At 38.1% G+C, this 15,597-nt stretch overlaps 1 protein-coding gene across 3 annotated transcripts; it reads right to left on the reverse strand.

Moving 5' to 3' along the window:
• Window positions 1-15,397, reverse strand: MOSPD1 (motile sperm domain containing 1). 3 transcript variants are annotated; one of them, XM_062584886.1, is made up of 6 exons: window positions 15,302-15,397; window positions 9,814-10,070; window positions 9,558-9,633; window positions 6,014-6,237; window positions 3,941-4,102; window positions 1-1,317 (listed from the first exon to the last, which is right to left on the reverse strand). In XM_062584886.1, the coding sequence occupies exons 2-6, from the start codon at window positions 9,965-9,967 to the stop codon at window positions 1,286-1,288; spliced, it is 648 nt and encodes a 215-aa protein (XP_062440870.1). In that variant the 5' UTR covers window positions 9,968-10,070; window positions 15,302-15,397; the 3' UTR covers window positions 1-1,285. The 3 variants fall into 3 exon arrangements, with proteins under 3 accessions (XP_062440870.1, XP_062440868.1, XP_062440869.1); XM_062584884.1 differs by having other exon boundaries at window positions 6,011-6,237; XM_062584885.1 differs by lacking the exon at window positions 15,302-15,397 and adding an exon at window positions 14,092-14,228 and having other exon boundaries at window positions 6,011-6,237.
• Between the last annotated feature and the right edge of the window lie 200 nt (window positions 15,398-15,597).

Consider the following 15,597-nt stretch of genomic DNA (forward strand, 5'->3'; position numbering starts at 1 on the left):
TTACGAGAATCAAATTAAAGTAACATTTTATTGTCCTTTAAAGACTTAGTGTATTTATATATAAAGAAAAACATACAGCGATTATTAACTTAAATTCAACCTCACTTTTTTAAGACCACCACCACTCATGTCTGCATGGCTTCTTTATACCTCCGTGCATGAACAGAAAAGTGACTCATAATATGTAGGGGGAAAGAAGGTTTAATTTCCAAAACAATTTTTATACAGATCCAAGCATTTTATAGAAGCCTCCTATAAATAAACAAGGGATTTGTGTGCATGAACCAAATGCAGGAATACTGGGCCCTCAGTAGAAATAAGATTTTTAAACTAAGTATCTCTACAATGAGATATCAAATGAAGGGAAATACTTGTTAAATGAAACAAGATAAATTGTAAACACTCACCTAGAACATATATAAAAAAAATTTTTTTGAGCAGGAGTTTCTCATACGAAAGAAATCCACTATCATAGCTATATGAGGGGGAAAAGTGTAGGGGAATGCCTTTGTTGCTATACTTAGTTTAGTCTCTACCAAGGGAAAAGTGTTGATTTATCTTCTGTATTATTTGTAGCATGAGTTCCACTTGTATTAATGCCATTCCATTTGTATATTGCATGCATCCCTAAAAAAATGAAAGGATCCAATTACACAATTAATTCTATATTATTGTCTATAATCGTGATAAAAAATGGCTGTTGCAGAAATTATTTCCCCAGGTAAGAAAAGCACTCAGTGGTATACTTGTAATAGTGAAGTAAGGAATTTGAGAACTACTACTTCACCTAAATTTAATGGTTTATTTCATAGTATCACTGATGGAATTTTTAATTTTCTTCAATGATTAGGCATGACTTTAACCCTTCTGGTATGTATACAGAAGTGTTACGCACCAATCTCAGTATGTACAACCACAAACCAAATGAATGTTTTACATAAGACAGTTTGCTTTTATAGTGATCACACACTGATGTGAACATAGACTAAAAATAACAAATGTTGCTTTAATAAGGATTTTGTACAGTAGGTGTAGATATAAAAGTTTTTCAAATTATTTTCACAGGTATCACTGAACATTTCATAGCTGTCTGTTACAGAAGCACCTAAAAGTGCTTGAGTCTTTCATTTATTATACATAGTTAAAATATATTACACTTCTGAAGGTATCTTAAATCACTGAACAGTTTTGCTAGCATTTTAATGAGCCAAGTGGGAGTAAAAGGCAGTCCACATTCATGATGTGAATATACAGTAAGGTGTTTGACATCCTATTAAATCATTGCTCATGTTCTCAAAATAACCATGGTGATGAGACCTGAAAGATAAGAATTAAGAATTAAACATTTTAACTTCAGTGAATAAAACATTCAAAATAGAAAAGTCAGTTATCCTGCCACAGGCCAGAAAATAAGGTGAGAGCAAAAATGCATACAGAATTAATTTATATATATATATATATATATATACACACACACACACACACATATATATACACATACACACACACATTATATGTGTGTGTGTGTGTGTGTGTTTGTGTGTGTGTATTACTTAATCACTTATCACTTAAATACTAAAAGTATTGCTCCAGAACTTGATGTAGTCAAAATCTGTGTAGGAAATTACATTAAGTACAGTAAATCTACTAACAGAACTTTAAAGAATATGTAAATGCTCCAAACAATTGTAGATCTCATTGCTAGAAAATACCACTGAGATTTTAACGTAGGTAAGCACAACACTAGCACACAAGATGGCAAATTTGACTGGAGGTAGTTATGGCAATGTAATTCAAATGCTGAATCATCACTAAGGCAGATTAATGGAAAACTACAAGACGAACTACAAGACTTTTTTCTGCTCTGTGCAGAATAGCATCTTTGTCTAAAACTAGTCTTTGATCAGTTAAGCTTCCTTGTCGGTCTGTACAGGGAACTTTCTACAGATTCTTTGTTGTGACCTTTAAAAGGGGGGAGGAAAGGAACTGCTCTGATAATTAAAGGTAAAAAGCAATTAAAAAGAGGTGTTCAACAGATGAAAGCAGAAGATCTGGGGCTAAAAAACATACTCACAACACTGAAAAATTCACTTTAATGATGTGCTGACACAGGAAAAAAGTACAAATCTGCAAGTTCTTAGCCATGGGGTTATACTGTGCAAGGCAATGAGGTATATGAAAAGACATTAGGTCTCCTTGAATCCCAATCTTATGTAACAAGGTAATAGCACTTTTCTTCAGTTAGAATTCTGAGTTTTGGGGCAATCTTGCTTTCTTCCAGTCTCAGGAAATATTAATAGCCCTTTACTACACAGAGTTCACCTAACATTGTGTTCTCACCATGGACAAAGAAATTACTGATATTATTTTACTATCCTGCCACTACATACTAATTTAAATTATTTACTTTATAAAGATTTCAAAGATAGAAGCATGACAGAACAACGTTGCAACACTGCCTTCCATTAGATAAGCATTTTCTTTGTTAAACAGGAAATATAGATCAGCTATTTGTTAAGTTGTGCACTAGCTCAGAAAATCAGTACTACAAAAACTGGAATAGACCTTAGCTCAGGTTATCTAGATCTTTACAGAGTAGTAACAGAGGTTACAGAAAGGTCCTACAGAGAGCCTATACCACTTATATAGTTACATATCAGATAATAAGCGGTTTATTTTGTAAAGCATTTCTGTAAAGTAAATACTTCACATGTCACAGAGCCAAGCTGGCGTGGTATAAACCTCCATTTTAGGAGAATTAGCCTTTAAAGGCTAAGCCTTCCATTTTGTACTTAGCTGTGGAAGAAAGTGTTTTTGTCTGCTCAAGGGCAATCAACCTGTATTCTTTAGGAATAAGAACTGCATACAGAATGATACAGAATACAGTGCTATTCATGTGCCTAAGAGCACTGCTACCAAAGGAATCAAAACAGGTAAGAACTCATTTTACTTTATATTGCATCTAGAAACAGGTAAATTGTTGCAAATGTATGAAGTCATACAGGTGAATACTGTAATTGGCAACAGCTCGAATTGGAGTAATTTTCAAGACTAGAGGTAAAAATAAAGCAAGGGCTCCTGCAAGGTCCTGATCCAAAAATACATCACCATCAGCTCAGACAAAGCTGTGGGCTTTTTGTTAGTGACAGGTGAGTTTAAACACCATTTCATCACTACAGACTGACTTAAATGAGCCAGTCATTAACATAAGTGTATGCGTTAACCACTGAGAACCTGCATCTTTTTCAATCACTACCTCACCTCTATCTATCAGTTTGAGGCTGCCTAGCTCCTTTCCTTTAACTCCTGATTTCTGCCAGGTAGTAGGACACGAGAATGAGTTTAGTATGACTGTTCTTCAAATCTGAAAGAGTTACAGAAAAATAGTCTTATCAAATGAAATGTGCAACTTTTCTATGCTTGCTAATTCAGGAGCAAATTAAAAGTCAAGATAGTAATTGTCTGTCAGCAAGTACTTGCAACAACTTATTAAGAAGCTTATTTCAACTCCTTATTAAGAAGCTAGTGGATGGAGGTTTTCAAACCAGTTCCTCTAGGTTGGAGATAGAATTTAAAACAACAGGAGAGATCTAGGTTCTCCAATATAACAACTCTGTATCGCAGTGTAAGAATAAGAAACACCACCACATTCCATTCAGCTTTGTTGGCAGATTAGAGGCATTGGCAATTTCACCTTCATTTGGTGACTGGTCAAATTAGCAGGTAGGGGCCTGTTTATTACAAATATCAACTAAAATTTGGCCCAGAATACTTATGTTAATTGATTTCCCTTTATATCCCTGGGGCATGTAAGTGGAGATGCAAAAGAAAATGCACTGTCATGCTTTGTCTCCACTAAGTTTCCTGAAGCAAACATGGGAGAAATTTCCTTGAATCAAAGAAGTTGCAGGAAAACATTTACAAAATCCAAAATACTTACCTAAAACATAAGCAGCTACTAACTTTTGATTCACACTTAAATGGAGGTAGAGAGGCACCAGGGATTCCACTTCCCCCAAAGTAGGTAGCATTAGTGCTGCAATGCACACTATACCCAGGAAGACTGTTAGTAAACTAGGTCCCGATGAGGCAGTTCTGTTTTCTGAAAAATAAAATTATACCCGTTGTAAGGAATATCTAAGCAATATAAATGTTAAAAAATATTTTTTAAAACATCTGCAGTATATCAGAGCTGCACTAATCTGAGATTTTCCTTTGAAGTTTGGGGGGGGGGGGAAAGGAGGAAGAGACAAGACAAAAATTTAAATCCATCTTCCTAAATCATTTTCATTTTGCTCCCTGTTGAGCCTGATGCTGAAACTTGTTTTCACATGACTTACCAAACACCTCCCTTCTGCAGAAACACAGTCTGACAGGCCCAGTGGCTATATATACACACTCAAGACAGCTGGATGGTTTCAGCAATGCTTGAGCTTTCACCACACATCCTAACTCCATGCTTTGATTGATGTTCATTCAGTAATTAGTAATCAATTAGGAAAGAATACCTAAAGGAGCAGCACAGGCAGCAGAATCTGTTTACTTCTCCAGACCTCCCCATGCCCCCAAAAGAAAAAGACTACAAGAGCAGAAATTCTTGGGCTGGGTAAGTTCCTGTTCTTTCCTTACAGGAATCAAGGGTTGCACCTGCCAGAAGCAGTTTATACCACAAAGTAGTAGCATTTGAAAGTTACTTCAAAAACTGTGAGTGTGAAGCACTCTGACAGTGCAGTATCACTATGGAAATGCACACTACAGATGAAATTCTGTCCTTCAGAGTCTTTATTCTGCTGCTGTTTAATAGCTGGAACCTACTCAAGGCACAGTGCGTAGCCTTTAAAAAGAGCTGATAATATGTTAGTTGAGTATCTCTAACCAAGTTCTTAAGACCCATTAGAAATTAGCCAACGTTTCTATCAAGTTTTTGTATCCTCAAAGAAGCTAGCAATATGGGTCCTATTTTAATTCTGTCGATCGATTATTTCTAGACTGCAAGTTATGTACAAAACATTATAGTTGCTCTGTTTATTGTCGCCATATAATGTAACAAGCAAATTTCTTTTTAAGCAGAGGAATAGCCATTTGAATTACGGCCAGTATCAGGTTCTTCAGATGGTTCAAACATTTTGTTCAATGATTCCAGAGCTCTTAACGGTTTGCTTTCTTTAACTGTGGATCTTCCTATTATCTATCTTGAGGTTTTTTTCAGTAAAAGGTATTTCATCAGCCAATAAAACATATATAAATAGTTTAACAACTTGGTTTTATCAGCAGGAACTTTCTCAAGCAAGTTAATCTATTTTCTGGAATTGATTTCTGTTCTCATCTTGAAAAATAAATAGCGGCAAGAATATTTACAGTATAAATCAGTGAAACTAACAAGAAGGTAGTCAAGTCAAGAATAAGAATCAGTTCAGACTACAGTAAAAACTCAATACATTTCATATCTTCCCCTCCCATTACAATTTAATTGGTCAGTCCAGACTTTGCCCAAGGCTGTTGATTCAGCTCCTCATACGTAACTTGCAGAGAGCTTCCAGCTAGCAACTGTACTTTTCTGTCCTTTTCAAACCAACAAAGGAGATGGCATAGAACAACGAGCATTTTAGAAGTTGTTTTGGCAATATTTCCTGCTCATCAGGAAATAGAGGATTAAGGCTTTGGAACAAACTCAGAATGGGCATATGTTCTGAAAGAAAGAGCCCAGGGGGAAAAATAACTCCTATCCTTTTGCAGATGAGTTCCTATTGATTATAATAGAAATTCTGCACTAGAGGAATGCAGTATGTACTCTTCAAGGCATAATATGCGAGTTTTGAACAGCAAAGGATCTTTATCACAAGCAAAACAGCCAGATTAAGGTTCCTGATCACTACCATCCTTCAGTGATAAAGATGGCAGTCTTATAGGTAATTAAAAGAATTATTTTTAAATTTATCTTAGTCTATTTTTTTTCTAGTCACTTGAGCTATTCAAAACTGCTTCAGAGGAGTCAAAGAAAGATTTCAACTACCTGGTTGACACAAAGTCTGCTCAAAAAAGACACTTTCAGTCAGATGTTCTTTTATTCGTTTTTCCTCTTCTTCCTTTTGTTGTTGTTCCTTTGCAGATGGAAGCAGAGTAGCAATAATCTCCTTTCTCCCCAGTGCTTTCCTCTGGCTCTGCTCAGACACTTGCAGGCGGAATTTATCTATCACACCATAGTGAGAAGCCCGAACATCTCTGTGACGGATCACACTGCACAGGAAAATAACATTTCTGAACAGCGGAACTAATAAAGGCAAGTCTCCTGTGGAAATACATCCTACAGCCCCACGTTTCCCCTCTTTCCCCCATATATAGATTCAATGCAATAGTCCAGATCCTTGTTCCCTGCTCCTCTACTCAACATTCTTGGAGATCTGCTGTCGTTCTCTCTCTCCCCTCCCCATGCTGGCTGCACATGAGAGGTTCTCTGGTTCCCAAACACACCTGATCCAATTGGCTGGCCAAAAAGAATATTTAATTCTTTATCTCAGAACGCAGCCTTTGTCTCAATCTAAAACCTAGCTGCCACTTTTCATGAATTATCAATTATTTGATAGATGCCTAATGTTTTATCAAAGTGGTTTGACATTGGCCAATGAGTTCAAAAGGTATGGGGAGGCAGGGGTGGACAGGGAAGGAAAGAAGAGCAGGACTGCCAAACATGTGGACAGACAAGGTAATGGCAAAAGCCTAGCTTTTTGAGGAAAACATGCTCAAAGTTTGACAGTGTTTTCTCAGAAGCAAAACTCATTCCCCCATAGCAAAAATTGAGAAAAAGGCATTTTCAAAGTCACTAGCCCACCATTCAGGGCATGTTTACAGTGCAGTCAAAATTATAGCTGTGTATTTGTATAAACATGTCTTGGCTGTCTTTCAGTGAGCAAATCTGGATATCAGTAATAGGGCTCTGTTCTGTCAGAGCTTTGTTCATCTAACCTTGAGTGTATTTTGCAGCCTGCATTGAAATGCATGAAGTTGCAACTACTCCACTAGCCAGCAAGAGCTAGGTCAGGTACATCTACACAAGATGTAGTCGCAACTCGGACTGCAGTGTAAACATACTCCTTGAGTCCTAACGAGAGATTCGGTTGTTTTCAAATTAAGCTTTCTTGCTGCTCAGCTACTACCCTGAGCTCTACTCTCTTGAACAGGTTGACTAAGATGGCTTCAACTGTAAAACAGAGGGATGGTTGTTATATTCCTCCCAGTCTTACGCATATCATAGGAAAAAAAAAAAAAAAAAAAAAAGCATGTAGGAGTCACAAAAAGCAATTTTTAAATAACACTGGTCAAAGGCCACAGAGACCTTTCTGTGAATGTGCTTTGCTCAGCTATCTCCTCTCTGCAAATATACTATGAAAACACTCACATACCTAGCTTTAAAAAAACCAATACCATTTAGGTTTTGAGGCTATATCAATTCTTAGGGTTAATATGGATTGTAATTATTTTTTCCAAGGTAGATTTTTTTTCTTGAAAGGCTACTCTACATTTCTAAGAAAATAACAGCTAATCTGATTTTTTTTAAAAAAAGTAAGTGGCTTCAAGAAAGTTGACAGCTTCTGGAGAATGGGAGGAAAGTCTTTTTATCTTTAGTGATACTGGATAGTATTCTTAAAATTGTTTCAAAAAAAAACTTATCCTTGTGGCAACATACAAAGTTGCAAAAAGATTTTTATGTTTTAGACTGCATTTAAAGGAACTATATGACATCACAACATCTACAAAGTCAGTAATTAACACATAACTAGTTCTTGTAATTGGTATCTGGTTTGAATAGACTATTCAACAAGGAAACAGAGCAAGTCATCATCTAAGCTAGAAGCTTGCAGCAATATAGGTAGTTCTACATTGCTTTAGGAGCAAAAGAGTGTGCTTATGACAGGCTTTCAGAAAGTAATTTGATTAATAGCTGGGCAACTGCCTTCACTAAAACAAAAGGCTTTTTTCCAACAATCTTATTTCATACAATTGAACACATCAGGATATCAGGTGCAATTCTTTTCTTCCTTTAACATTTCTTTTTAAATTTTGTTTCTACTCTTAGTGCCATGGTACCAAGTATCAACCTAAACAGAACCTTTACGTAACACTGTGCTATGAGAATATGCATCTGCTGCCAAGCAAAGAGATGTTTCTCTGCAGCCCCTTATAAACAGATACATTCTCCTGTTTCTTTTTAGAGATCATTGCATAATTACAAGCTCTGTAGAATATCTGTTTATCTGGCAAATGGCCATACTTAACGTAGTACTGCTCATACCCTAGCAGTAAACACTGCCTTTAGACAACAACCGTTGGAAAGGGTGGGGTTTTTGCTACAGAAAGAAATCCTGTGCAACAAGTATGTATCTTATTTTCATTTAGTTGTTAAAAGACATTTGTCAAAATGACCTAAATGTAATCAACATTGCGCAAATGTCTGCTAAAGACTAGAACAGCTCACTAATATGCTTGTATCTTCTGATCAATTTTGTGCTGTTTTTAGGATTATTCACCAAATAATGCGCAAACTTATTAGTCCAAACAGTGTTTTAAACATCCTCTCTATTTGGTGAGTCCCCAGAATTTTCTAAATTATACCTAATGAAACTGACATAATGAAAAGACCAGCTCCCTAAGCACAGTACCATTTATCTGGCAAAACCCAGATCATTTAGTGGGTTTTTTTGTTGTTTTTGTTTTGTTTTGTTTTGTTTTTAATACAGCTATTCATCTGCCAGAGATTCCAGAGTCTTACAGTTGGCAAATTTCTAGTCAGAAAGCTCGGTATGCTCTTTTAGGTACTTCATACTGTCTTTAGCCATACCTGACTATCCAGAACTCACACGCACCAGCACAGAAATACTGTGGCAAATGGAAGATTGAAAAAGATCAAGCCATTTTAGTTTAAATAGCTATTGCTTTTGCTACTTTGAATCATAGCAGCCAACAGGCCCTATACATCATTGTGATAACTTAACCAATCTTCATCATTTCTCTGATATTGGGTTGGGACCTGAAAGGAGAAGCAAGGAAAGGAGAGAGGAAGAACAAGAGTGGTAGTCAGGGGGAAAGGTAGGCAAAAGTACCTTTATTAAACATGTCCCAGGAAAGTGTGCTCAGTAGAACTTCATACATTTTCATTTTGCCAGTCTGCAAACAGATATTTCTCACAAAGAAATCCCAGCCCTGGGGGTCTTGCTTTTCTTCTTAGAAATAAGAAAGTACTTAGAGGAGGCTCGTATTACTCTCTCTGCTGATTTACAAACTATACTACAGGATCCATTTACTAGCATTTTACTTATGCTTAAAGACAAAATTAAAAAAGAAAATATATCCAATATTCTAGTACCTCTGTCCTAAAGCAAAAGGACAGCAAAGACTGGGCAACCAGAAGAATATAAGAGATTAGAAAAATCCTATATATTTATCTAATTTAATTTATACTATATATACTGGCATTTACTGCCTCTTGAGTAATAAAGGAAATGAAGGAACTCTCAGATGTCCTATAATAAGGAAGAAATAAATAACCAACTTTTACTTACATATCAACACAGCACTGAGGCTTCACTGCACCAGCAGCATCAACCACCGCATATTTATTGGGAGTTGTACAAAGAACTGCAATTGAAAAGGACAGTAGCAGTAATAAAACATGAATACCTCAAAAATTGTATAAACATATCTATGTATAGACACAAGTTTAGTTTTGCCACCAATATGATTTGTTACATGGTTTATAAGTAGGCTCTTCAAGATTACCAACTAACCCTTTAATAGAACTTAACCTAGGAAACCCACCTTTGAATTTTAAGGCAAACTCATAGGGGTTATAAAGAGTCAACACCTGCTTGTGTGTTGACTGGTCATCTGCATAAAATATAAGTTCTGTAGGAAAAACAAAAACAGGAAGATTTCCTTCCACTAACTCTGGTTGTCTTTTTTGTTGCTGCATTGGCACTGAATCCTCCTTGCTGCTTCTTGTGTTCTTATGATTTTGAATCCTCAGAGACTTCAGTTTTTGAATCGTTTAAGAATTCCAAAGCATTTTGGCAATTCTAAAGGAAAAAAGGAGAAAAGGGGAAGAAGATTATTTCCATAAATCTATAGCAAACTAATGCAGACAACAAAAATGTTAAAAATACAGCACCTGATGCCTGGTTATAAATCTATATTTAAGTTCCTTCAAAAACATGGAAATAAAAATATATATTTGTATCAGGTTTCCCTCTAGTTAAAAAAAAAAAAAAAAAAAAAACCACTATTAAATAAATGGAAAAGCACTCCTTCAGTGCATCACTAAAGCACTTTGGGTCCCCGTCCATGACAAGGGTTGCTCATGCTGCTTCTTTGCAAACACAAACCAAACAACAAAATTCCATCCCTGCCTCGTGAAACTAACACTTGAGAAAAGACAGAGCAGAGATGAGGAAGCACAAGACATAAGGCAGCAGCAGTCATCACTTAAACAAGAATCCTGCTGCAGCAGTGACCTACTCAAAACATTCCAGGATGAAGTGTAATAACTTACGCATCTGCTCACATATGCACTGAGGTATGTCAAATCACAGACTCGGAACAAAAGAATGGAGAACATCTTCATGCCTTGCTTAAACTATATTGTTGTTACAATTGGATGGTAGTTAAAGGCAATGAATTTAAAAATAACTAGGATGAATAATACCAAATAGATTTTGGATTTGTTACTTGATTAAAAAATAAGGTATTCTACCACCACTGTCTCTAATCAAAGTACAGCTATCATAATTCTCCCTTCCACTACCTCCAATTTTGTTCTGAGTGTCACTCCACAACTAAAACCAGAACCCATGACCTGATCAAGTAACAATCTTAAATCTAGTTCACAAAACAAAATTAAGGCCAGATTCCTGAATGTACTTACCATTGACTTTACATACTACAGACAGACAAAAATAAAACAGCTATATACATCTTTTCCAAGAACGTCATATTTTACTGTATCTCCATAGGTTACTAATCAAACTCAAGGTCTCCTTCGCAGGTTAATGTTATTCTAAAGTAGAAAAATACTAAAAGAAGAACACAACTAACTTCCTACTGACTTATTAGCTGTAAGTTCTACTTTCAATGAAGCTTTATAAAACAATGGCCATTTGAGGTGCTCACTGGACATGTAAACTAGTCTGGTAGCACCTGAAGAAACTTAGTTTCTAAAATTTCCAGCACAGAATAGCCCCAGTAGTATGAACAATCAAAAATAAGTGCTTGTTTTTATGTTCTGAACATCATAATGTTCACATTTCCAAACATCAGATAAGTGTTTCATATTTGAAAAAAAAAAAAAAAACACAAGTTTAGATGTTCACTAGAACATGCAGAGACAGTATTTGTAGTCCTTTTCATACCTTCAGATTTGCAGGATCTGATTCTTATTCACAATCTAAGCTTTTCAGCCTCTTTTAAAAAAAAGAGGGAAAAAAAAAAAAAAAGAAAATCATCCTTGTAGAATTTGAAAGTATGGTTCTTGTTGGAATCTCTTTTCCCAAGATCCAGTTTCTTTTCAGAGCACAGATTTATTTCTAGTTCACTGAAATGCTACTAATAATATTCTGAAAACAAATCTCCAGTGATAGAGTTCCAAGTTGATGTTCCACTACCTTACTAAGATAGGTCTGGGGTGGGGTGGGGGGGAACAGAAAACAAAAAGAACACAAGAAAACCAACCTTGGTGCCACCCCCACCCCATCAGATCTGTAAACGGGGATTTGGTTCTAAGTGCTTTCTAGGTTTTTGGTAAATCCCTTTTGTTCCAGAAGAATTAATAAATTCTGGAATCACTTTGTATAGCAAGTCTAAGTATTATTTCTTGAACAACTTAATATACTATTGCTGAGTAACAGCCATTGTTCCATTCAAATATATAAAGATTATATGAGAATCTAATGTGAAAAAAATATGCCAGCTCACAGGAATACAAAACATTTTGTTCTGAAACTTCTTACAGCCAGAACATAAAAAAAAAAATCCCGTGAAAAGTTAATTCAAAGCAATATACAATAAGCATGTATGAGAACCAAAGGTTCTCATACCTATATATACTGCAAACGTTATACATATGTACATATATACAGGCAATCTTCTGAAATGAAGAAGTTATTTTTTTCTAATAAATGTTTTAAACCATATTTTAATATGTTCTTCAGACTACCATACCAAAGCAAACTACTGCTAGGTATTTCAGAGTGACTCTATTTACTATAATTCAAAAAGACTATTTCAAACCATTAGCATGATGTTGATGCTTTACTGTTTATTTAAACACTGTACAGGTTTCATTCCAAATCCTGAAGTCATACTACAACTCCAGCTACTGATGATCTTCAGCTCAGCCAAAGGTTTAGGTGTCTAAAACCTCACAAAATCACAACGTCAATCATGGTATGGATCACTAAGCCTAATAACTGACTTTCTTTTCTAATACACCCACCAAAAACACAGTGCATAACCCCCACCCCAGGATTCCACAAACTTGCAGGATGAAAGCTACTAATCTTAAAAAAGTATATCCTACTATTGCTTCATTTTCTTATTTACCTTGGCTGGATAAGAAATTACTACTCAAACTGGCAGAAGTAAAACCTGGCAAACCCTGGTCTACAGCACATGTTTGCTGACACAGCAGTGTCACTCGGGATATAAATTTGTGTGACATTTCTATGAAAGCAACAAGCATGCATTTTGAGACAATTATTCTGTCTTAAAAGTCACCTAGCTGGGAAAAGTACTTTCACTGATGTTACTTGGTGAGATATTCCAAAGACTACATTATAAACTACACATATGCTGAGGAGATTTGCTGATATAATATTAACAATAGCCTACCTTTCACACAACACTCATCAACCTGAAATTTTAAGGATCTTAAAATACAGACTTTCTTGTAAAGAACTTTTGTGCAGACTAAACCTCAATCTTATAAGTGTTCAGAATAAAGCTACAAAACAGACTGCCTTTGGTATCCTAGCTTGTTCATTTAAAACAAGCTTCAATATCACTATTACATATACCAGTATCACAGCTACACTGTGTGCAACACAGGCATAGTCACCATGATTACTTGCACAACATGAAGTTAAGCACAAACAAATCTTTGCAAAACATAGATCTGCAAATCTTTGCAAAACATAGATCTGTGGCCTTAATTCTGCAGCCTTAAACGTGCAGATAGACTCCTAGTACAACCAATGAAACTCTTCACAGGTGCAGGAATCTGTCAAAAATAATGCTCGTTACAGGACATGGGCCAAAACATAACACCTTAACAATGTCAGCCAGTTTTTCAGCACCCTTTTAAGTCCAGACAAACGTCACTGATAATTTTTTTAGCTCATTAAAGATCTCCCCTCCCTGAAGTTACTAAATATAATACTGCTTGTGTCACAATAGCACAGATCTGCCAGCATTTCCTTTGAAATCCCTCTCTTCATAGATTTAACTTGACAGAAAAATAAACATGAAAAGTAACTTTCCTCTAGGATTAGAAATAAAAACAAATCACAGTCAGTAATATTTAACAATACTCACTGAAAAATTAAATCAAATTAAATCTTCTGTTCCATTTTAACTTCTAACAGCCTCATCACTGTGACTTCTGAATGTTTGTGTGTTATTTTTTCCCCTAACAATTGCAAGTAACTCTACAGAATATCACCCGCTAAACATTTTATTCAGAACATAGCCTCCTTAGAGTCCTAACCTCCACATTTCTGTTTTAAAAACTGTAAATTAAAAATTACAGTGTAATCTATTTTTGTTATAATGCAATAATATCTCACAATCTACCCCCTAAATTTACACAATAAGATTTTCTATAGTATATACTCAAGTAAACTAATGAATGATGTATGTATGCCTTCTGAGCATGTGTTTACAAAATAAGCCACAAACTCTTCTTCAGAAGTCTAATAAGCAATTACTTTAACGTTCAGCTACATGCAAACACAACGTAACATCTGGAACAGGTCTATTAACATTTTGTTTCTCCAAAAGTTTTTGGAGGCCTGAATGTGCACTTACACAATCTAATGTTTAAACTACCTGCAATTATTTGGGAGAGTCATCCAATGACTAGAGCACAGGACCAGGAGTTGGGATTGCTGGACTCCATTAGTGCTAACTCTGTCACTGACACTCTGCGACCTTGAGCAAGCTGGTTAACCTCGCTTCAATTTGCTAATGCATAAAGGCACATATTCTGCAAAATATGTAAGTGGGCAGATAGTCACATTTAAATAGGCAGAACCACTCTGAGATTTTGCAAAGCCTAGGTCAAAATATACTGTTGTTTACCTCTTTACAAGATGATATGAAATGTAATTAATAACTGTCTCCAGGATGCTCCAGACATTAAACAATCCTGGAGCGTTACCTATTAGAGTGGATGACTACAACAGGCATAAATTGTGCTGCTACAAACACCAAGATTTATTAGGTCCACATTAATTTCTTTCCTTCTATTTTTCAGACACTGAAGAGGGGACAGTAACATAGACTTTACTCAAGTACAAATGAGATATATGCAGAAGCAGGGGAACATGAAATACCACCTGTGCACTGTTTCTGCTCCACACTATTACCTGCCTCAGGAGGCCCGACCCTAGGGCTGACTTTCAAGGCCATACCTGCTTTAGCCTACATTTCCTCACTTTCAGGTTGTGCTCAGCGTCCCAAACTGACCGTTTCTCAACCACGACCTGCGTTCATTAGCGCTACGTGGCTCCCCCCCCCCAGCCCAGGCCAGGTAAACAGTCAGCTCAACCGCCAAGACACCACAGACTGTCTGAAGAAAACACCGTTTCCTAAGAGGGCGAAGGGAGCAAACGCGTCCTAACTCGACTCTGAACCTGCGTCTGCTGGAGGGAAAGAAAATGACATAATTGCCCACGCCAAGGTTCCCTCTTCGCCACTCCACAACCAGAGCAGCGACGAAGGCGCTAACGGCCCTTCCCGCGGCGCGGCCCGCACCGCCGCGGCCCCGCTGCAGCAGCGCAGCCCCGCGCACCCGCGGCCGGGCCCGGCAGGCCCCGGCGGGGCCTCGCAGCGCGGCGGAGGCGCCGCGCTCCCCCCTCCTCCTCCTCCTGCCGCCGCTGAGGGCCGGAGGGGGAGGCCCGGCCTGTCAGGGCGGCTCGGGGCCGGCGGCTGCCGGGCAACGCCGCGGGGGGGGGGGGGGGGGGGCGCCCCCTCCCCTCCCGCCCTTCGCCGCCCCCCGCCCCTGCCGCCGCCCCCCCGGCCGCCGCCCCGCACTCACCCCTCCGGGGCCGCTGGGTGCGGGCTCGCGCGGCGCCCCCTTTGTCCGCCCCCCCTCCCCCGCCGGCGGCGGCGCCCGTCACCGCAGGTAGCGTCGTCGCTATGGCTGCCGGGATCGCGGCGGACTCGCCTGCCCTCCCCTCCCCTCTCCCGCCGCCGCCGGCCGACGTCACGTAGCGCCGCCCCCTGCCGCGCGCGTCCGCCCCGCCAGCCGCCATGTCAGCTGTGGCGAGGAGGAGGAGGGCGAGGGCTAACCATGGCCGCCCCCGAGGCCTCCGCCCGGGCGGCGCGGCGCGG

The sequence above is a fragment of the Rhea pennata genome, chromosome 11 (genome assembly GCF_028389875.1).
Source record: "Rhea pennata isolate bPtePen1 chromosome 11, bPtePen1.pri, whole genome shotgun sequence".
Taxonomy (NCBI): domain Eukaryota; kingdom Metazoa; phylum Chordata; class Aves; order Rheiformes; family Rheidae; genus Rhea; species Rhea pennata.

What these genes read in the sequence shown, in the direction of transcription:
- MOSPD1 (XM_062584884.1), bottom strand. Translation starts at nt 9,967, where the DNA reads ATGCAGCAACAAAAAAGACAACCAGAGTTAGTGGAAGGAAATCTTCCT. An exon ending in CCTCAGTGCTGTGTTGATAT is followed by an intron (nt 6,238 to 9,557) that starts GTAAGTAAAAGT and finishes TTTCCTGTGCAG; the next exon opens with TGTGATCCGTCACAGAGATG. An exon ending in AGTAGCTGCTTATGTTTTAG is followed by an intron (nt 1,318 to 3,940) that starts GTAAGTATTTTG and finishes CTTATCTTTCAG; the next exon opens with GTCTCATCACCATGGTTATT.